The following is a 21657-nucleotide window of genomic DNA, read 5'->3' as shown; positions in this document are numbered from 1 at the left end:
AGAGAGGGGTATGCCATGTGTACAGGATAGATACGGTCTTAAGCAAAGTCCATAGTAGCCATACCTCCACGTCATGTTGTTCTGACGGGAGCCGATATATAGTAGCAAAGTTTGAGAAAAAAGAGATGTCCGACGCATTGCTGCTGTGTCTGATTGCAGGGCTTTCTTTTAAATCTTTTCTTAAAACTCATTTTAGCCTTTAATTGATGCTGCCCATATTCTTTTGAATGTGTTGTGTTTTACAGTTTTTCTACTTTTATTTGTGTTTATGATGCTGCTTATTCTTTTGAATGTGTCTTTGTTTTACTCTTTCTACTTATATTTTTGTTTTGATTTGCATATCTGGTTTTGTAAAGCACTTTGTAACATTGTTTTAAAAAGGTGCTATATAAATAAAGTTTATTATTATTAATATTATTATTATATTGTGCTCATCCTAGTTTACTCATCACAGATTTTATTAATACAAATCATTACTGAGACAAAAGAATAAAACTGATTTAAAGATGAAAAAACTTTATTTGATTGAGTGTCAGCAACCTCAATGCCATACATTCACCACATTTAATGTATTATATGTACACATGATTGCAAAAACATTTAATTCGGAGAAAGGAACGGGGAAGGGGGAAAATAGTACAGTATGATGACTGTGGAGGTAAAAGGATTGGGAGGTTAAGGAAGGACATCTGGTTCCTTTCTCTAGTTGATTTGTGCAATCAGCCCCTCAAGATCTGGACGTGCCTTGAAGCGTGCTAGGTAATCTGCCTCTGTGTGCTGGGGTAAAAACAGAAGGGCATGGTTGTTTATCAGAAAAAAATAAAAAAGATTTTTGATCAAGATAAAGTTTATTATCCCACATGTGCCATGCTTAAAACCAGACAGCATTAAAAAACATGAGCATCAACATGAACATTATGTGCAATAGTGATCTTCTATCCAGTTCCTTTGCCCTAACCTGTCCTAAAGTACTTCTTTAGCCTTAAAAAAGAAGTCTACAATATAAAAACAATACCACATATTGTGTACATTCTATCCATTATTTCTTGCAATAGAGTGCAGTTATAAAAGTGCCATCAGTGTAAAATAAAGAGCTACACATCTGTGCCATTGTTGGCACCCTCACAGTCAGTGAGGGTGGGGAGAATCATTTAGGATTTTATCTACTTTCTTTCTTACTTATTAGAGGAGTTCACCTGGTGAGTTTCAGAAATACAAATTAAAAAGGAACATCAAATGTGGCTCCACTCTCATGATATCTTTATTATGTTGACTGCTGATGTATAATTACATTCAAGAGTGCCAACTAAAAGTGCTGGCATTTTTTTCATCCCAGTTTCCCACTTTCTCCTTAGCATTACAAGATAATTGTGCAAGGAAAAAAGTAATGCAGAGGATAATACTTAAAAACATAGAACGCTCACCGGTTTTACATCGAGTTGAACCCCCTCGGGCTGATTCTTTAAAAGGACCTCCATAAGGATGGGGGACAGTGTGGCGTTTAGCTGGTGAAGCTATAAAACAAAACACATGACACTGATCAATTCTCCCAAAAATAAGATGCAAAACAAGAAGGGATAGAGGCCAAAGAGAACACATCACAAACGCTCTCGATGCTCTGTTACCTGGACAACTCGTTCATGGGTCTTAAGGGTGGTGTCTACATACATCTTGGTGCCTTGCTCCTGCATGAGCATGACTTCTGTGCTCTTAGTGGGTAATGCATAACTGAGAAGAGAGGAGAAAAGTGTGAGAGTGGATAGTGCTTCAAGCATCAACACATTAATTCAAACTTCCTAGAGAATGTATTATTCCATACAAGGGACAAGCCTGTGAGCTTTGTGACAGTGACATGGATTTTCTGTAATCAGAACTCCTGGAGGAAGCCATTTATTTTGAAAGGAGATCATTTCTTTGCCTCTTTATATTACTGGTGTAGCTTTTAGGGTACATCATAAAGCAATATTTAGTTAAAAATGACCTTGAAGAAACCCTAACTTAAGTAGAAACTTTAACTCTTCTGTGGCACAGTCTCTCGAAGGCTGCCTCTCACCTCTCGTCCACTTTGACACATAGTCGGTTGCAGAGGTTGTGGATGTATTGGGTGTAGTGCTCCACAAGGACCATGTCATAGCCAGACACTTTCACATTCAGGGTCCCATACTCTGTATCTGTGGCCATTTTGATCTGCTTCATCTGCTGCTTATCCTTCTTTTTCTTTGGCTGAAGACATAAGAGATTTAAGTTTGACCAATCACTATATATAGCAGCAGTGTAAGCTGGAGAGTCATAGAGAAGTGTGAAACCTGAGTGGGACATGCATAATGTACTCTGTAAAACGATTTAGGGTCAGGCGAGTCTTACCGCTTCTTTGGGTAACAGGTACTTATATCTGCCTATCCCATGCGTAGGCATGCTCCTGTACTGCCTCTCATTTCCCAGTGCCCAGCTTTCTGCAGAGAAAAAATGTCAATTTATCAAAAACAGCCACTTATTAAGTCATAAAACAGGAATAATTACCACGTTTACAGATGCAGGAATTCATGAATTATGTACATACCTTGAAGCGGATGATGGACTGAAACTGTTGCCCTGAAAATATACAACATACAAATGACATACTGTGGTGCACTCCTGGTGTCAAAATGAAATATGATGTCAACAGCCACTATCCACTATGCTAACCACTATATAAACACACAAATGAACACCAGACTTGGTCCTAAAATGGTCAAATGGCTCATCTCATTTGCGGTATAAAGGTTTAACCCCGTTTACCGACCTACCGGCGTAAAAACGCTGCTGCTGGGTCCAACGCACGCGAATGTTGCGAGAATGTAGCCTGTATCTGAGAAGAACAAATATTTGTTACACATGGACAACTGTCAAGGGTCGTCTGACGTCCATGTACTGTACTGTGGCTTGGGTCATTTTTATTTCGATACATGGCAAAGTCTCCGACTCCATCTGTCCATATAGGACTGCATAGAGGAGGATGCTATCCGGCTAGGACTGTACATGCTTGACCTTCTTCCTCGCAAGCTCGCTAGCTGGCTAACATAGCAAGCTACATAACAATAACGAGACCCATGTTCAAATGCATCATTTCTGGATCGAAATCTCAATACCTTGCAAATGACAGAATTCATTGCATCAAAATACACATATACGATAAAAGAAATATAGATCCACGAAGGAGGTGTAACAGACTCTTGGGGTGGGCAGGTGTGCACACAAACATCGCGTTTAGTCCGCCTTAAGGAAAATGTGGTATAAGAACAGTGACAACAATACTTTGGTTCCGCTCTCAGCAGACATAGTGAAAGGGTGCGTTTTGCTCAAGCAAAATGGGGCCCAGAATAAACCACATTGTTTGACCAGATATATTAGCTGTTTATGAGGAGAAAATGACGATAATAACAATTCCCTAATGGTGGCCAGGTAGGGGCAGAGTGTTCCATTAGAGGGGAGGAAAACATGTTTGGCTCCTCGAGCGCTTTTTCCCAGCAATCAATTCGGCGCGTCCATGACAACCAAAGACAGGAACCAGGCTCGTGTTATTGTGTAACTAGTTAGTAAACGACAACGTTTTTGTTTTAAAAGAAAACATTTTCTGTAAATAAAAAGTATATATGTTTTATTGTCCTTGTTTTTCAGAGATTCATTGCTCATTTTGTGTTGAACAACTATGGGAAGAGATTACTATGCAGCACTAGAAATAAATAGAAGCGCTACTGATGCTGACATCAAGAAGTCGTAAGATCTCAGACATCATGGCTTTTGCGCCTTTCTTTTATTAAATTGTAGCTAGCGTTGTAACGTAACATCGTACCAACATTGTAACGTAATGAAACGAGTTGCATGCTGCTATGGTTTTTATTTCTTATTTTGCAGATACCGACGAATTGCTTTGAAGTTCCACCCCCACACGAATAACAAACCAGGTGCCTATGAGAAATTCAATCAAGTAGCCGAGGCCTAAGACGTTTTGAGCGCCCGTAAGTACAAGTACTCCATACTCTGTGTGATGCATCAATCTGTAAGCCTGATGTGGTGTGTTGTTGCCAGTGCCAACATGGACCATCACAAAGTAATACTATTTCTAATGTAGCTCGGAAAAAGGCAACCTATGACAAGTTTGGGGAAGAAGGTCTTAAAGGGGGTATCCCACCTGAGTCGGGAGAGAATGGAGCTTGGTCATCTACCATTGAAACCCAGACAAGATATTCAGGCAGTTTTTTGGAGGTGACAATCCGTTTGCAGGTGGGTAAAGGATGTTCATTATTTTCTATCGTACTTTTCCCAAAGTTAAACCTACCACAATAATGACAATTCCTTGCATGACGACTTGTCTTTCCAGACTTCCACACAACCGATGGGAATGAAGTTGCCATCGGGTTTGGGGGCCTAAGAGGAAGGGGAGTGAAAACACAAGACTCCCCTATTGAAAGGGACCTCCACCTGGCCCTGGAGGACCTCTTCTATGGATGTACCAAGAATCTTCTTCCCGCAGGGTAAGAGCCACACATGGCTTATGCCTTATTGTTGAGATGCCCCTTGACCAATATAGGTGTACCCAGTAATGAAAAATTGGTCAAACTAATTATAACTTAAGAGACTTAATGAAGGCATTATGAGCCCTTTATAAGGCCTACACAGATGCTTCTCAATTCATTTAAGCAAATTTCATGCTATGTAGACCTAAAGGGGGGGCAAAAATGATATGCCACATTTGCCAAGGCACCAGATGTCGGGACATGTCATAACACCCTTTAGTATGAATTTGAAGAAGAATATACTTTTGGCCTTATGAAGGGTTTATTAAGACTTTTAAACATTATAATTGTAAACAGGGGGTGGGGCTTTGTTGTTCTTTGAATTCCAGATCGCTCCTTCAACACCACAATGCTAATTGTGGTAACCAATCAGAATCAAGAATACTCTGATGCTGTGGTTTTGGGTATATAGAAATGTTTACTGATGTTATTTATAAATGGTACTTTTATTTCTAACTGAGAAATACAACTGACAATGGCAAAGAGGACATATTTGTTATGACATTTACAATCACTATGAATGCGGTCTGTGTGTCTTGGGACACGGTGGTTCACATATACACCATTATGTTAAAAAAGACTTCCAGCAAGGTTGGGCACAAATCTTGCGGCATCAACTTCAAGAGATTTCAGAAGTATCATTTTTAATCTTAGGGGTTGCTGATGATCGTGTGATGATGGTGAAATACAGTGGAATGTGCACAGGACCATGATCACAGGGGACCAGCATGCCTATCAGGAAAAGCATCTCCTCTTGAATATTGCTTGCTGTGTCACTGGCAAAACAACCAAAAGCACCTTTAATCAGAACTCATACACACTCACACTTTGTTCCCATCAGACCCTCTCTCACTGTGTTTGACAATCACTTATTTCATCATCATTTGTGCATTCAACCTACAATGTAGGTTTACATCCATGTTGTATGTCTGTCTTTGGTTTCCATAGGCTACAGTACTCTGTGTGACTGCTAGCACAGAGCACATTGCATGATAATTACAATTCTGCACTTACTCACTTAGTCTGTTTTTCATTAAAAAAAAACATACAGTATTATGAGTATTGTATTGGGACTCAAGCAATTCACATTGTGCTTTTTTGCATTCCCTGTAAATGTACCTCATCTCTAAACCAGGTCATGAATGAAGATGGACACACATCCAGCATCAAGGACAAAATACTGACAATCATTGTAAAACCTGGATGGAATGAAGGCACCAGGATAACATTCGAAAAGGAGGGTGATCAGGTAAGACAATTGTCAAAATACCCTAAATATGTATTCTGTGCTTCACACATATCACTTCCCACAGGAGCTCAAACCTGTGACCTCAGTGTTTGTACATGGAAACAGTCTTGTGTCTTTTCATATGCACCAGCTACATGTTGTACGCAAACACATTCAATATGCCATGGAACAATTCATTACACACTTTATAGAAATGATGTAACATAGCTAAATTGAGGCTAACATACTGGATTCCGAACACTGGATTCCTGTACCCAGATTAAGTTTAGTCCTTGACTGAAAAGCGTTTTAAATAGACATTACATTGAAAGTGTAATTAGACAAGATTTTATCTGTGTATGGGAAACCGCCCCTGTATTCATGTACTGCTATCCAGTTCCTTTTACCTGACTGTTTCTCTTAGGGATTCAACAGTATTCCCGCAGATATTGTGTTCATTGTGCGGCAGAAGAGTCATCCCCGGTTTTCAAGGCAACACAATGATCTGGTCTACATGGCCCAGATTTCTCTGGAGATGGTGAGACAGCCTCAGTCTGACCCAATAGAAAAAACCAAGAGAGCTTAGTACACACTACACATAATAGTCTGCTTCGATGAACTTAATTCAATTAAGTCCCTATTAAGTAACTGGCTTGTTACAGCCTATAGTTGGTTTAAGATAGCCATTTCTAAAACTAATAATTCATTCTACCAAATAATGTCAAATAAAACCTCAGAAGAAAGATTCTCTCAAACAATGACTCACTATGCTGGAAACTACTCCCACCAACCTTGCCTGTTACTGGCTCATAAAGGGTCTTATTATATCTTGTATGCAATCATTGGTTTCTCAGGGACAGTGGTGGTTGTAAAGTCATAGCTAAATGTACAGTATGTTAAAACATGGCAATGGTAGAGAAGGCAGCCCATGGTGCCTGTCATAGTTGGAGAATATCATGTTTTGGATGAAGCTATATTAGCATAGAGTTTAGTCTCCCCATGACACGTTTATTCCTTCCCCCAACAGGCCCATACAAGTATACAAGGGACAAGCCTGTGAGCTTTGTGACAGTGACATGGATTTTTTGTAATTAGAACTCTTGGAGGAAGCCATTTATTTTGAAAGGAGATCATTTCTTTGCCTCTTAAAATTACTGGTGTAGCTTTTAGGGTACATCATAAAGCAATATTTAGTTAAAAATGACCTTGAAGAAACCCTAACTTAAGTAGAAACTTTAACTCTTCTGTGGCACAGTCTCTCGAAGGCTGCCTCTCACCTCTCGTCCACTTTGACACATAGTCGGTTGCAGAAGTTGTGGATGTATTGGGTGTAGTGCTCCACAAGGACCATGTCATAGCCAGACACTTTCACATTCAGGGTCCCATACTCTGTATCTGTGGCCATTTTGATCTGCTTCATCTGCTGCTTATCTTTCTTTGGCTGAAGACATAAGAGATTTAAGTTTGACCAATCACTATATATAGCAGCAGTGTAAGCTTCTTTGGGTAACATGCCTATCCGTAGGCATTCTCCTGTACTGCCTCTCTGTGCCCAGCTTTCTGCAGAGAACAATTGTCAATTTCTCGAAAACAGTCATTAAGTCATAAAACAGGTATAATTACCACGTTTACCGATGCAGGAATTCATGAATTATGTACAGTGACACAATTTACCTTGAAGCGGATGGTGGACTGAAACTGTTGCCATGAAAATACACAACATACAAATGACATACTGTGGTGCACTCCTGGTCTCAAAATGAAATATTATGTCAACAACCACTATCCACTATGCTAACCACTATATAACCACACAAATGAACACCAGACTTGGTCCTAAAATGTTCAAAAGGCTCATCTCATTTGCCGTGTCAAAACCATCTCAAAACCGTGTTTGGTCCCTCGAGCGCTTTTTCCCAGCAATCAATTCGGCGCTTCCATGACAACCAAAGACAGTAACCAAGCTCGTGTTATTGTTTTACTCGGAGACGACCAAGTTTAAACCTTTGATTTTGGTTTTAAAATAAACATTTTCTGTAAACAAAAAGTAAATTTTTTAATATTGTTTTTCCAGAGATTACTTGCTCATTTGATGTTGAACAACTATGGGAAGAGATTACTATGCAGCACTTGAAATAAATAGAAGCGCTACTGATGCTGACATCAAGAAGTCGTAAGATCTCAGACAATATGGCTTTTGCGCCTTTCTTTGTTTTAAATTGTAGCTAGCGTTGTAACGTAACATTGTACCAAAATTCTAACGTAATGAAACGAGTTGCATGCTGATGTGGTTTTTATTTCTTATTTCGCAGATACCGACGAATTGCTTTGAAGTTCCACCCCCACACGAATAACAAACCAGGTGCCTATGAGAAATTCAATCAAGTAGCCGAAGCCTATGACGTTTTGAGCGACCGTAAGTACAAGTACTCCGTACTCTGTGTAAATCTGTAAGCCTGATGTGGTGTGTTGTTGCCAGTGCCAACAATCCACCATCACAAAGTCATACTATTTCTAATGTAGCTCGGAAAAAGGCAACCTATGACAAGTTTGGGGAAGAAGGTCTTAAAGGTGGTATCCCACCTGAGTCGGGAGAGAATGGAGCTTGGTCATCCGGATACATCTACCATGGAAACCCAGACAAGATATTCAGGCAGTTTTTTGGAGGTGACAATCCGTTTGCAGGTGGGTAAAGGATGTTCATTATTTTCTATCGTACTTTTCTCAAAGTTAGACCTACCACAATAATGACAATTCCTTGCATGACTACTTGTCTTTCCAGACTTCCACACAACCGATGGGAATGAAGTTGCCATCGGGTTTGGGGGCCTAAGAGGAAGGGGAGTGAAAACACAAGACTCCCCTATTGAAAGGGACCTCCACCTGGCTCTGGAGGACCTCTTCTTTGGATGTACCAAGAAGATAAAAATATCCCGCAGGGTAAGAGCCGCACATGGCTTATGCCTTATTGTTGAGATGCCCCTTGACCAATATAGGTGTACCCAGTAATGAAAAATTGGTCAAACTAAGTATAACTTCAGAGACTTAATGAAGGCATTATGAGCCCTTTATAAGGCCTACATAGATGCTTCTCAATTCATTTAAGAAAATGTCATGCTATATAGACTTAAATGGGGGCAAAAGTGATATGCCACATTTGCCTAGGCACCAGATGTAGGGACATGTCATAACACCCTTTAGTATGAATTTGAAGAAGAATATACTCTATGCCTTATAAAGGGTTTATTAAGACTTTATTACATGTGTGTAAGTTATAATTAGTTTACTTTATGACCAAAAATCAAATCATAAACATTTATTATTCTTAAAGGGGCTATCTGGGATTTGAACATTCATTTTTTTACTTTTAAAATAATGATATACAGCCATTGATTCTTGAAGAATAGCCTGTAACTTATAAATGTCTCATAAGCTTAGTTCAACTGTTTTACCCCATCAGAACCCTAAATATAAGCTTGTTTTACTCCATTGTTTGTGAACATTGTAATTGTAAACACACACTGTATAGCAGGGGCTGTGTCTTTGTTGTCCTTTGAATTCCAGATTGCTCCTTTAACACCGCAGTGCTAACCGTGGTAACCAATCAGAATCAAGAGTACTCTGATGCCTTGGTGTTGGGTAAAATATATAGAAATGTCTACTAGTGTTTGATTTATAAATGGTACTTCTTTTTCTAACTGAGATGACCATGAGTGTAGTCTATGTGTCTCGGGACACAGTGGTTCACATATACACCATTATGTTAAAAAAGACTTCTGCCATGTTTTTTTGTTTTTAAAAAAAAATGTTTTTAGGGCATTTCTGCTTTATTGGGATAGAGACGGTAGAGATTGACAGGAAGGATGGTAGAAAGAGGAGGGATGACATGCAAGATGTGTCAAGGGTCGGAATCGAACCAGGAACCTTGCGACTACGTGGTATGCGCATTAGTGTGCTACGCCACTAAGCGCCCCGACTTCTACTATGTTTGGCACAATTCTTGCGGCATCAACTTCAAGAGATTTCAGAAGTATCATTTTTAATCTTAGGGGTTGCTGATGATCGTGTGATGATGGTGAAATACAGTGGAATGTGCACAGGACCATGATCACAGGGGACCAGCATGCCTATCAGGAAAAGCATCTCCTCTTGAATATTGCTTGCTGTGTCATTGGCAAAACAAAATCACACTTTGTTCCCATCAGACCCTCTCTCACTGTGTTTGACAATCATTCATTTCAAATCTTAGTAAAATAAATAAGGCCAGTATGCATTCAACCTACTATGTAGGTTTACATCCATGATGTATATCTGTCTTTGGTTTCCATAGGCTACAGTACTCTGTGTGACTGCTAGCACAGAGCACATTGTAGGAAGTGTAACTGCATTAAGAACAATTCTGCACTTACTCACTTAGTGAGTGTTTTTCATCAAAAATGTATAGTATTATGAGTATTGTATTGGGACTCTCAAGCAGTTCACATTGTGCTTTTTCGGGTTCCCAGTAAATGTGCCTCATCTCTAAACCAGGTCATGAATGAAGATGGACACACATCCAGCATCAAGGACAAAATACTGACAATCATTGTAAAACCTGGATGGAATGAAGGCACCAGAATAACATTCGAAAAGGAGGGTGATCAGGTAAGAGAATTGTCAAAATACCCTAAATATGTATTCTGTGGTTCACACATCACTTCCCACAGGAGCTCAAACCTGTGACCTCAGTGTTTGTACATGGAAACAGTCTTGTGTCTTTTCGTATGCACCAGCTACATGTTGTACACAAATCATTCAATATGCATTCCATGGGACTTTATAGAAATTAGGTAACATCACTAAATAGAGGCTAACATACTCCTGGCTTCTCATTTTGGGTATAACACTAGAATCCTGTACCCAGATTAAGTCTAGTCCTAGACTGAAAAGCATTTTAAATAAACATTTACATTAAAAGTGTAATTTAGTCCAGGACTAGATTTTATCTGTGTATGGGAAACCGCCCCTGTATTCATGGACTGCTATCCAATTCCTTTTACCTGGCTGTTTCTCTTAGGGACCCAACAGTATTCCTGCAGATATTGTGTTCATTGTGCGACAGAAGAGTCATCCCCGGTTTTCAAGGCAACACAATGATCTGGTCTACATGGCCCAGATTTCTCTGGAGATGGTGAGACAGCCTCAGTCTGACCCAAGAGAAAAAGTCAAGAGAGCTTAGTACACACTACACATAATAGTCTGCTTCGATGAATTTAACTCAGTTTAGTCCCTATTAAGATTAGATTTTAGATTAGATTCAACTTTATTGTCATTGTGCAGAGTACAAGTACAGAGACAACGAAATGCAGTTAGCGTCTAACCAGAAGTGCAAAATAGCAGAAAGTGCAATGAACAGTATATACAGGTAGTGCAATATATGAGCAGTAAGTAGTGCAGTATAGTATAAGTAGTGCAGTGTAAGCAGTATATGAGTAAGCAGTAGCATTATAAGCAGAATAAATAGGTTGCAGTATGAACAGTGTAGCAGCATATGAGCTGTATAGGTAATGCAGTCTAGCAGTATATATGTATTAACAGTAACATTAAGGTAGATAGCAGAATAAATATAAATATGGAATGCCGTATGAACAGTATAAACAGGTATGTACAGTATGTACAGATATGTGCAGTGTATTAACAGTAGTATTAAAGAAAATATAGGGATATGTGCATTATGAACAGTATAGACAGATTATGGACAGTATAGACAGATATGTACAGTAGAGCAGTGCTATTGAGTAAGAGCAGTGGTACAGTAATAGTGCAATTGTCCGGGTGGGGGGGGGGGGGGTGCAGGGGTTGCAGGGGTTGGTAGGTTGTCACCTAGGTGCAGTGTTCGAGTTCAGTAGGGTGACAGCCGCAGGGAAGAAGCTACCTCTGAACCTGCTGGTTCGGGTGCGGAGAGACCTGTAGCGCCTGGGGTGAACAGTCTATGGTTGGGGTGAGAAATGTCCTTGACGATGCTGCGTGCCTTACGCAAGCATCGTTTGCCCTGGACAGCCTCGATGGAGGGGAGTGAGGAACCGGTGATGCGTTGGGCAGTTTTCACCACCCATTAAGTAACTGGCTTGGGCTATAGTTGGTTAAAGATAGACATTCCTAAAAACTAATAATTCATTCTACCAAATAATGTCAAATAAAACCTCAGAAGAAAGATTCTCTCAAACAATGACTCACTATGCTGGAAACTATTCCCGCCAACCTTGCCTGTTACTGGCTCATAAAGGGTCTTATTATATCTTGTATGCAATCATTGGTTTCTCAGGGACAGTGGTGGTTGTAAAGTCATAGCTAAATGTACAGTATGTTAAAACATGGAGAATATCATGTTTTGGATGAAGCTATATTAGCATAGAGTTTAGTCTCCCCATGACACATTTATTCCTTCCCCCAACAGGCCCTGACTGGTTTCTCTGTTGATGTGGAGACACTAGATGGCAGACTTCTCAACATACCTGTCAATGACATTGTGCAGTGAGTGGTGCTTCACTTCAGTTGTGTTACTCAGTGGTTTATTTTCTACATGCTGAGAAATACTAAAATGATTGTGTAAAATGCTGCTTTAACTGGAGACTAAAGATGTAACTTCCCCACCCAGCCCCAAACACAGCAAGGTGGTGTCTGGAGAAGGAATGCCTCTGTCCCAGAACCCTTCCCAGAGGGGAAACCTAATCATCCAGTTTGACACGCTCTTCCCCCAGAAGCTGTCTGCTGACAAGAAACGACTGATCAAGCAAGCCTTAGCTTTCTAAAAATCAAACACCCAGGAAGATTGCTTTTAAATAAAACAAGTTTCTCATTGATCCTCAATTTTTATAGAACTGTTCCTATACAGAGGGAATTCTACCATAGCCATTAGTTACTATCCAGTTGAAATGACAGATTGAGAAGAGTCCCACACAATTATTAATCAACTTTATTATTGTCAGATGTTCTAAAGGGATTAAAAGACAATAGAATAAGACTAGCTTCAGTCTCAGGGCAAGACTAAAGTGAAGTGGAAAAATGTGGTTTAAAATGGCAACTACAAGAGAAACATTGAATAGTAAACTAAAATGAGTAACGGCAGCACAGCACCACCCTCCAGCTAATGCCCAGGTCGACAGAGGGGCCTAGTTGTGACAGGCTGCCATCATGGCACGTTTCAGCTGTTCATACGTGACGAACATCACCACGTTCCAGGAGCCCAGCCGTAGGAAAGAAGGCATGAACCTGGAGGCAGAGAATAGAATAGACAACTCAGATCCAAGCATAGGTTTAGACCAACCTGATGACTTTCAAAGCCCATTGCCAGCCTTGCTCAACAGACTGGTTTGAAGCTGACCCGCCTGAACAGGAAACAGCAACAGGAAAGGGTAGCCTATGCACAGAGACAATCCTTTGAAATCCATCTACTTCAGGACATGACCCCAGCTTACCCCTTGTAGAAGGCATGGGGCCCCTCCTTAGTCACCATTGCAAGAGCACAGTTGAGGGCACTACTGTACTGGCCGTGGGTAGAGTTCATGTATCTTGTCTTCGCCACATCTACAGGAGAGGCAATCACAGTGGTGCAAAAGCCTGCTCCAAAAGCTGATGTAAAGTGGCACAGGAGGTCATCTGTAGTGCAAATAGTAAGGATTGAGGAGAGGCACAGCAACACAATATCCAGATTTGAGTATTATAAATGCATAAAAACACAAATCAATAAACTCAGTAGATGGCAATGCAATGACTCACCAGTCAAGGGTGTGGTCCTAATAAGTGCATCCTTGATGAGGTCATAAGTCACCAGTTCAGTGCAGTTGACAATTGCATTGCGTGCAATATTCGGGGCAGTACCTGCAATTAGGGATTGCAAACATTAACACTTCTCCCAGAACTAAAAGTGCAACATGAAACATTCCCCCCCAAGCCTCACCTCTCCACAGGCCACGAACACCCTCCTCCTTGGCAATAGTCTTGTAGGCATCCATTGTGCCTTGGTAACGCCGGCTTGTCCCAGAAGAGCTTGCCTGAGCCTGGAAGCGGACCTTCACCACATCTGTGGGTTGGGCCATAGCCACTGCCATTGCCCCGGTGGTACAGCCCGCAAGCAGGCAACTGCCAATCCCTACATCTGATGAACAGGGGAGAGAGGGGGGGGGGTGTCAAACTTTCAACTGACAGGTGGGGGAATTGGCCACCATGTTGGCATGGGGAATGTGTTGGACCCAAGTTGACTCACGGTCAGAGCCTTTGGTGTAAAACTGCTTGACTGAGTCGTAGAGGCCGATGCGGACGGAGGCGAAGCTCATCTGCCTCTGTAGCCCTGCCACCAGGCCATTGTAGAGGCTCCGGGCCCCCTCCATACGCACCATTGTGGTGATTGTGCCAAACACACCCCGATACACGGCTGTGCCACTACCAGTAGCCCCTCTGGCCTCCCCCTGGATCTGTACAGGACAAAATGGGCATGGAGAGACTTTACAGACACTAGGAGGGGAGGACACATAGGGAGGGCACTGGAGGATGAGTGTTGGGCAGGGGGGTCCCAGCAAAAGCGTCCATGATGCAAGGTCCAGTGTCAGCAAAATCCTAGGGTTTAACAATCACCTCCTGGAACCGCTTAGCCTACCAGCTGGGAGGAAGTCAGGAGAGAAAATTGGAAGAATAGGAGTTGTCAGTCTTTATGTATGCAACCAAGTCAGTACTATTAGCCAAAAAGAGGGGCATCTGAGAACCTTATTCAGACCAACCTAGTTGTGGTTTAAGCTCGAGCTGAATCAGGTTATAGTAAGTTTGGTTTGTCTTCTTGGGGGAAACCAATTATTAAAAGTAGTAAAGAGTATATGGAATCCTAGTGTTCTTGGTGATGCAAGCCTTTTCGCAAGTGAAGCTATATGACATAGCAGCACAGTCTCAAATACCCCTTTGAGAGACTGCTGTCAGAGTCCTTGTGGTTTCCTGACAAGAAACAATAACTTTGACTGCATACACTTCCTGGCTTCCCATCTGCATCATAAAACCAGGTGGTGACAACAGATGGACCCTCCCCCACAAACACATTTAATCAAAGAGCCCATAGACAATACCTGTAGGCGCACTTTGGCTGTGTCCAAGGGAAAGGTGAGCAGGTCAGCGATGCAGGCCGCTGTTCCAGCACCCACAAACTTAACAGCAGCTGTGGGGGGCACATCAGTAGGTCTGAATCCAACCATTTTCAGCCTCTTCGTAAGATCAGTGGAATGTGAAGATTTAAAAAATGGACTGAAGACGACAGTGAACTCTACCCAACTGTGAAAGGGGAGCCAGAAAGCAGTTACAGGTTACTTATTCATAATAAGGACTGTATGCATTAGACATGATCTAAAATAGACAGATAATCACAATGTTGTTCGGCACAATTCCAAATAAGGTGTCAGGTTAGGGCACAGTTTGAGACACATGTCGCCAAACAAGTGAAAAGGGGCGGGCTATAAATTGTTCCATTTCAGATAAACACATTGGCGGAACAGCAACGACACCCACCCCATTGTGGGACCTGCCTGTGCCATGTCAGTGCTTGACTAAGCAAATGAGTAGGCCAAGTGAACCGAACAAAGGAAGAGCTGCATCCGTGTATTTGTGATGCTGAATCAGACCGCCTACGGCAAGCTATTCAGCTGGCCCCTGATGCAAGGTGTAGTCTACCGCAAAAGCCAACAATACGAAATCCTCAGGGAATCCTAACATGTAACACATGGCCTAAAGCAATTAAATCTCAATCTACAATTTAATTCCTTGAGGCCTGGCTGTGTCAGAAACACGGCTTAACCAAAACTCAAGAAGTGTTCATACCTCACTCAAGCGACTCAGGAAGGCAAAAACAAAGATCAGGATTCTCTAAAGGCGTCCCTCTGGTCGAAATTACTTTCAGATATAATTTGGTTGCCTTGTTGTTCCATAGAAAAGCGTTCAAAAGTGATGTATCCAAAAAACATACTACTCCAAATTCTGAAAAAAACAAGAGCGCAACAAGTTAGTCAGCAGTGGAAACACTGAGCTCTCAGTAAATCGAATGGAGAAAAATAAAACAGACGACTAAACTTCTCAATCTTACCGTGGAATGAAACGTGAAAATTGAATTATTACCAAAAATAGCGTTATTCGGTGAAGCGGATGCTGCGACAAGGTGAATTCTAGCCGACACAGAAGACTTGGTCAGGGAAACAGAACAGCTGCTTTTATATCCTTATTAAACAGCGTGTTACGTCATGACCCGGCAGCTGTGTTTGTTCTCCTCGCGCTGCGTGGCTCTGTCCTGTTCTCACACTCAACACATAGCCGCTTGTGATTGGACCAGCGGCGATTGGCCTTCAAATCTCCCCCAATCAGACGTTCCTTTGGTTAATTAGATGATTATTTAATTGCCTAATAGATATTAATGTTGTTGTAAATACAAACAATGGTATGGAAGAAAACAACAATTCTCAAAACCACATAGTCTCTAGCATAACTCGGTAACATGGTATTGTATTAATTCGTTATTACCAAGCCCAAGACTGTCCAGTCCCACAAAGAGTCAAATCATCAAACCCACTTATAAACATCGGTAAACAACTTATATACAACATTTAGTTTAATGGTCTTAGTCTTTGTGCACCCCTGAATATATTTGGTGGTAAAGAGACATTACTTACATTGGACTTTCACCAATGCTTGCTATCATTATTTGATTTAAATATTGTCTGTTTTTTTTTGTTTTGTTTAATATAGTGTGTACATAGACATTTTTAAATAGGTTTGCTTATCTTGCTGAGTCATGATGAGAATCCAGCAGGCCCTACACCCCTTTAGGATAATGACATCCATATGTGAAACCTCCAAGTAGTGAGCTGCGGTTAGAGCTTTAAGGCTGTTTGTTGTGCACGGCGGACTCCACCGCAGATATTTACTTTGCATTTCATACCTCCCCCTTCTAAAGGTCCCTTCTTCAGATCTATTGCTACTTGTTGTGTGAAAGGATTTGTTCTATCCATCAGTTTAATAGAGAGGTGAAGGGACTGTATACTCAAATAACTTAAGGTCAGGGGGGGAGGCTTAGAAGGCAAGAGGTTTTCTTTGTAGAAAAACATATTATTGTATCTTCTTCTGGTTGTTCTGAAGATGGACAAGATGTGTTTATAAGAAACTAATTCATTTTACGAATCAGATCAAACAAATATGCACAGATGTTCTTACAGATATGTGGATTTACAAACTTTGTTTTCACAAATGTAGACACAGTACTGGTGCGATAACCACCACCTCAACACATGTTTCATCATCAGGCAACATTACAGAGTTACAGAGGCTTTGTAGAGGACATTCTCAACAGACATGTTATTGCTGCCTCAATATAAAAAACAAAAGAAAGTAAAATGTGATGCATTTACAGCAAGGCGTGTCTGAAGAGATTAAATTCTCTGACAGGATGAATAAGTAAATTATTTTAAAACATGAACATAGATTACAGACAACATAGGCTATCCACTCTTTCCACTCTCTATCCATTATTTTTGTGTTACCAAATTTGAGGTAATATGACACAGACCCCAGCATAAATAAAATGCCTTACTTTCCTATGGGTTCAAGGGTAAAAGAAGATATCTTTATAGAAGATAAAGATTAAAAAGCCCATATGTAGGTTGTTTGTTCGTTATAAGATGATTGTCATGTTGCTGATTATCTCCAGGCCACTCAAGCCATGCAAAAAACTAGCAGAGTACCCCAATTATCTTACATGATGCTGAAACTATTGACAACTTATCTGCCCTGGCTTTTCTTCTTTAGTTTATGAGATACACATCAGGGGAGGCTGGTGGAGGTAGAAATATTGATACCATTCCTGATTCCATTCCATGCATTACAATGAGCACATCCTTTGATTTCTACCTCCACCAGCCTCCAATGACACACATGCATCCTTTTTTAGAATCTGTTATTCCATTGAATATGACCAGCTCTTCCCTCCATTCCTGACATTACCTGTCACTTGTATGTATCCTTGTAAATAAGAGAACAGATTTGGGTTATTTAATCATGGGTTTGGTCATCAATTTGAATACATAGATTAAAGGATATCGGATGTAAACATGCTCTCTTTTGTGAATGAAAGATGATTGTTAGGTCTTGAGGGGTTTCCATATTATTGAACACACTAAAGAAAACTCTGATTAACTGTTCAGAAAGACATTTAGATAAACAACCTGTGTGTGACAGCAAGGTTTATTAAATTAACAAAAGTCATTCACCCTTGTTATTACGTCTACCAGTTCCTACCATTTAGAATTTAATTTAGACAGAAACAGACAACAATATATGCAGCTTTATTGATACCAACAGTACATTTTGGGAAGACACTACAGTATCTAGGCCCGTTGCATTGTAATATACAGATTTGTTGGTTGGTTATGAGTGATCGACCAGCGATTCACCAAGCTTTCACATCTTAATGAATAAACCACATGTAAACAAAGTAACATAGAAAGACAGACTATTGCATTTTGTGCTGTAACTACTGTAAACATTTCTTTACACAGTCAAAGGAAAAGAATGAGGAGGAATATGAAGAATGTGTGGCTCTGCTTTCTAAAGGTAGCCAGTGAATAACAGGTCATTTGCCGCCAGACCTATTCTGGCCTTGTCACCACTCTGGCCCCTGTGCTCCCACTTCAGCACAGGGTAGTGTGGTCTCAGTCCCTGAAGTGGTTGGAATCTTATCCTGGGGGGCCTCTTTTGAACTTCCACCTGAACTAATATTGGGGTGGATGATCCATTTTGTCTATCAGCCTAAGAAAGAAATACCATTGTATTCTAGAATCCCGCACAAGGATTCCATTTCATGGAACCTAGGGGATCAACAGGCATAATATCCATTGATATCCCTGTGGTGAAGCCTTGGCCTCCGCGCCTGCACGGCTCTGTCCAGAGAAACACATGCTGAAACCACAGAGAGATCAGAATGGTGACTCCCAGGACTGCTGTGCTCTTGTCATCGCCCGCTTGATCTGCTCATAGGACACAAACATCACAATGTTCCATGACCCAAGACGCAGGAAAGACGGCACAAATCTGAGACGGAGGAGAGAAGAGTGTAAGAGGACAGTGCAATAGTGTATTCCATTTCATGTGGGCCAAACAGTAGACAAGTCCTTACCCCTTATAGAAGGCTGTAGGCCCCTCCTTAGTCAGCATAGTGATGGTACAGTTAATAGCGCTGCCATACTGGCCTGACGCTGAGTTCATGAACCGGGTTTTGACCACATCTACTGGGGAAGCCACAATGGTAGTGCAGAAACCTGCACCGAACGCAGCTGTAAAGTGACACGGTAGGTTATCTGGAAGAGAAAATACATCCTCAACATTAATCTAGTGTGCATTAAATGTCATACACCACTTACAGATTGTACACTGCGGTCTTATGTTGTTTATCTTAATTCACACACAGAATGCAACTGTTTATTATTCATCTTTATTACAAGTAATACACACAATGTGATATTGTCCATCATTAGTTGTTATTGCAGTCTGGAGTCATCTATTTGTTAAGTTTTGTTATGTTAAACTATAGCCGACATTAACCTCACCTGTCATGAGGTCAAACTTCAGTATGAGTTCCTTGATGATGTCGTAGGTTACAAGCTCTGAACAATTTACAATGGCGTTGCGTGCTATATTGGGTAGGCAGCCTGAAACAAATACACAGGGAAGTAGTCAGAATCAAAAATCAATGATGCTAGAGTAGCAGAAACATCAAACAAACAGAGCTTGGCCTTGGAAAGCAGCAGTGACAATACGCTCTTGCTCTAATCTAATACTTAATTATCAGACTAAACAAATGGGGGACTTGCAAATGCAAATGTGTTTTGTCTCCAGTTTCCCTGATTATTTTAGGGCCAACATTTTTTCCTAGCTTTGAAATGAACCGTGAGGCTCATAACTCACCTTTCCAAAGCCCTCGCACCCCTTCATCTCGTGCAATGGTCCGGTAGGCATCCATGGTGCCATTGTACCTCTTCCCCCCGTCAGCCAAGCGTACTTGGGCCTGGAAACGCACCTTCACCACGTCTGTGGGCTGAGCGAAAACCACAGCCATCGCTCCGGTGGTACAGCCTGCCATGAGCCGGGTAACGATGCTAGCAGCTGGAGAGAGGTGAGCACAGTCAGTGATTCTCACTGAAAGGACTGGAGTGCTAGTGAGAAATAGCTCTGCCAACTGTAGCATGCACTTTGTTTTCTACCCTGTTATTAATCAGTGGATAAGTCGTCAAAACAAGAAAGCTCACTCTCATTGCCACGGGAGTAGAATGCCTTCATGGAGTCGTAGAGGCCAATGCGGACGGAGGCGAAGCTCATCTGCCTCTGTAGCCCTGCCACCAGGCCGTTGTAGAGGCTCCGGGCCCCCTCCGTACGCACCATGGTGGTGATGGTGCCAAACACGCCCCGATACCTCACCACATGGGACCCCTGCGCCAATGAGACCTCTCCTTGGATCTGAAATGGAAAGCAGCATGTTAGCTGTCACCTGAATGGGAACGTCAGGGCTTTCAATCTACATTTGGGCAGGTGGAATAGTATGAAGTATTTAAAAAGCAGCTTTAAACAAAGCCACCAATCCATTCTCACCCCTCACCTGTAGTCGGACCTTGGCCGTATCCAGAGGAAAGGTGACAAGGTCAGCGATGCACCCTGCAGTGCCTGCACCAAAGAATTTGATGGTAGCTGTTGGTGCCAGGTCTGTGGGTTGTATTCCAACCATAGCTGTGCTGGAGGCGAAGATGAACTTGAAGTAGAAAAATAACAGCCGAATTTCTGTGTGAACCTACCCAGACAATATTTGGTTCCCTGATGGGACAGGACACAGGCAGAATGATCTCAACAAGCAAGGACTTGAATCTCACTGCTGACTTATTGACTACACTATGTGTACATAATGTGCTCACCCAAACTGACATTGCATTTACCCATGCTGGAAATGATGCAGTCATTGTTAATCACACAGTCATATTACCCACTAATTCACGGACTGTGTGACTGAGACATGCTTTCAAAATACTTTCAACACATCCATGAACTCTCAATCGACTGTAGTACCTGTTCGTGAAGACAGAAGAGATTTATGTCTCTTCTACAAGTAAACTTCTTGTTTGAAGATGTTTTCCTGTTAAGATGCCTTGTGCCATACAACCTGCCTGGACAAAGCAAAGCAGCATTCCCACTACCTGTGACAAACCATTAATGATTTTAATATTAGCAATGATGGTGGTGGTTGTACAACCTTCTTTACTTTCACTCTACAAGGACAACTGCATGTATTATTCAAATGCTATGTATTATCATTATTAATTAATTACCATACCATTTCTGATATTGCCATCACATTGCTATGTCACATAGAACCACTGTTTGTTACATTTCAAATTTACATCAAAGCCTGGTTTAAAATTAATTGTCACAACATTGTACTTCTGCAAAACAGTTAGTGTATACCTTTACCTGATCGTATTTTGAAGGAGAATAATATCCAATAATAATATTTGTTATTATTATAGATTTGTATTAATAATAATAAAAAAAGGAAAAAGACCGGTAATCCAGAGTGAGTTAATCCGGGTGTGCTTTGCCCCGTGTAGTGCATGAGTACTGGTGTTGCGCTAATGGGCTCCCCAATTTATAGACGCATTTTGAGCTACAGGCAGTCTGTCACATTGGGTCAAATTGCGTATGCGGGTGTGTCACACATGATGCTATGTTTATCTCGTGTTTACGGTGGGACACAGTTCGTACTTGAGCAGTTGTTGATCTGCACTTAACTGTAAACAAGCAAATTCAATTTCATTACAATAATCTTGG

The 21657-nt window shown here is 41.2% G+C and overlaps 4 protein-coding genes and 1 pseudogene across 7 annotated transcripts; 2 read left to right on the top strand and 3 right to left on the bottom strand.

Moving 5' to 3' along the window:
- Window positions 1-499: 499 nt before the first annotated feature.
- mrpl48 (mitochondrial ribosomal protein L48) lies at window positions 500-7484 on the bottom strand. 2 transcript variants are annotated; one of them, XM_083697385.1, is made up of 8 exons: window positions 3129-3250; window positions 2787-2848; window positions 2561-2592; window positions 2365-2453; window positions 2054-2223; window positions 1626-1728; window positions 1425-1514; window positions 500-777 (listed from the first exon to the last, which is right to left on the bottom strand). In XM_083697385.1, the coding sequence occupies exons 1-8, from the start codon at window positions 3147-3149 to the stop codon at window positions 703-705; spliced, it is 642 nt and encodes a 213-aa protein (XP_083553511.1). In that variant the 5' UTR covers window positions 3150-3250; the 3' UTR covers window positions 500-702. The 2 variants fall into 2 exon arrangements, with proteins under 2 accessions (XP_083553511.1, XP_083553512.1); XM_083697386.1 differs by lacking the exons at window positions 2561-2592; window positions 2787-2848; window positions 3129-3250 and adding an exon at window positions 7459-7484.
- LOC310821615 (dnaJ homolog subfamily B member 13-like) lies at window positions 3471-6370 on the top strand (annotated as a pseudogene). The gene is made up of 6 exons (XR_014555083.1): window positions 3471-3756; window positions 3895-3998; window positions 4112-4263; window positions 4361-4514; window positions 5692-5805; window positions 6209-6370. The product of XR_014555083.1 is annotated as a dnaJ homolog subfamily B member 13-like (transcript).
- Window positions 6217-12582, top strand: dnajb13 (DnaJ heat shock protein family (Hsp40) member B13). The gene is made up of 9 exons (XM_083697381.1): window positions 6217-6322; window positions 7859-7957; window positions 8097-8200; window positions 8308-8469; window positions 8567-8724; window positions 10315-10428; window positions 10841-10954; window positions 12221-12297; window positions 12422-12582. Exons 2-9 carry the CDS (start codon window positions 7890-7892, stop codon window positions 12573-12575), a joined length of 951 nt encoding a protein of 316 aa, XP_083553507.1. The 5' UTR covers window positions 6217-6322; window positions 7859-7889; the 3' UTR covers window positions 12576-12582.
- A 140-nt stretch (window positions 12583-12722) lies between these two features.
- On the bottom strand, window positions 12723-16037 carry ucp2 (uncoupling protein 2). 2 transcript variants are annotated; one of them, XM_083697383.1, is made up of 8 exons: window positions 15884-16037; window positions 15622-15777; window positions 14877-15078; window positions 14030-14237; window positions 13724-13921; window positions 13543-13644; window positions 13242-13422; window positions 12723-13035 (listed from the first exon to the last, which is right to left on the bottom strand). In XM_083697383.1, exons 3-8 carry the CDS (start codon window positions 15000-15002, stop codon window positions 12936-12938), a joined length of 915 nt encoding a protein of 304 aa, XP_083553509.1. In that variant the 5' UTR covers window positions 15003-15078; window positions 15622-15777; window positions 15884-16037; the 3' UTR covers window positions 12723-12935. The 2 variants fall into 2 exon arrangements, with proteins under 2 accessions (XP_083553509.1, XP_083553510.1); XM_083697384.1 differs by having other exon boundaries at window positions 15916-16013.
- Window positions 16038-18132: 2095 nt separating this feature from the next.
- On the bottom strand, window positions 18133-21001 carry LOC310824992 (dicarboxylate carrier UCP2-like). Its single transcript, XM_083697382.1, has 7 exons — window positions 20899-21001; window positions 20438-20587; window positions 20091-20298; window positions 19750-19947; window positions 19392-19493; window positions 18962-19142; window positions 18133-18876 (listed from the first exon to the last, which is right to left on the bottom strand). The coding sequence occupies exons 2-7, from the start codon at window positions 20561-20563 to the stop codon at window positions 18762-18764; spliced, it is 930 nt and encodes a 309-aa protein (XP_083553508.1). The 5' UTR covers window positions 20564-20587; window positions 20899-21001; the 3' UTR covers window positions 18133-18761.
- Window positions 21002-21657: the final 656 nt, after the last annotated feature.

Source organism: Argentina silus (genome assembly GCF_951799395.1).
Source record: "Argentina silus genome assembly, chromosome: 2".
Classification (NCBI taxonomy): domain Eukaryota; kingdom Metazoa; phylum Chordata; class Actinopteri; order Argentiniformes; family Argentinidae; genus Argentina; species Argentina silus.
This window is presented reverse-complemented; position numbering and strand designations above follow the sequence as displayed.

Excerpts from the sequence above, each read along its gene's own strand:
- ucp2 (XM_083697383.1), bottom strand. The coding sequence starts at position 15,002 with ATGGTTGGATTCAGACCTACTGATGTGCCCCCCACAGCTGCTGTTAAG. Across the intron at positions 13,645-13,723 it reads TGTTCGTGGCCTGTGGAGAG|GTACTGCCCCGAATATTGCA; the intron begins GTGAGGCTTGGG and ends CCCTAATTGCAG. Across the intron at positions 13,036-13,241 it reads CCCCATGCCTTCTACAAGGG|GTTCATGCCTTCTTTCCTAC; the intron begins GTAAGCTGGGGT and ends CTCTGCCTCCAG.
- mrpl48 (XM_083697385.1), bottom strand. The coding sequence starts at position 3,149 with ATGAATTCTGTCATTTGCAAG. Across the intron at positions 2,454-2,560 it reads AGTCCATCATCCGCTTCAAG|AAAGCTGGGCACTGGGAAAT; the intron begins GTATGTACATAA and ends TTTTCTCTGCAG. Across the intron at positions 1,729-2,053 it reads TGTGTCAAAGTGGACGAGAG|TTATGCATTACCCACTAAGA; the intron begins GTGAGAGGCAGC and ends CTCTCTTCTCAG.
- dnajb13 (XM_083697381.1), top strand. The coding sequence starts at position 7,890 with ATGGGAAGAGATTACTATGCAGCACTTGAAATAAATAGAAGCGCTACT. Across the intron at positions 7,958-8,096 it reads GATGCTGACATCAAGAAGTC|ATACCGACGAATTGCTTTGA; the intron begins GTAAGATCTCAG and ends CTTATTTCGCAG. Across the intron at positions 10,955-12,220 it reads CCCAGATTTCTCTGGAGATG|GCCCTGACTGGTTTCTCTGT; the intron begins GTGAGACAGCCT and ends TTCCCCCAACAG.
- LOC310824992 (XM_083697382.1), bottom strand. The coding sequence starts at position 20,563 with ATGGTTGGAATACAACCCACAGACCTGGCACCAACAGCTACCATCAAA. Across the intron at positions 20,299-20,437 it reads CGGCCAAGGTCCGACTACAG|ATCCAAGGAGAGGTCTCATT; the intron begins GTGAGGGGTGAG and ends TTTCCATTTCAG. Across the intron at positions 19,494-19,749 it reads GGTGCGAGGGCTTTGGAAAG|GCTGCCTACCCAATATAGCA; the intron begins GTGAGTTATGAG and ends TATTTGTTTCAG.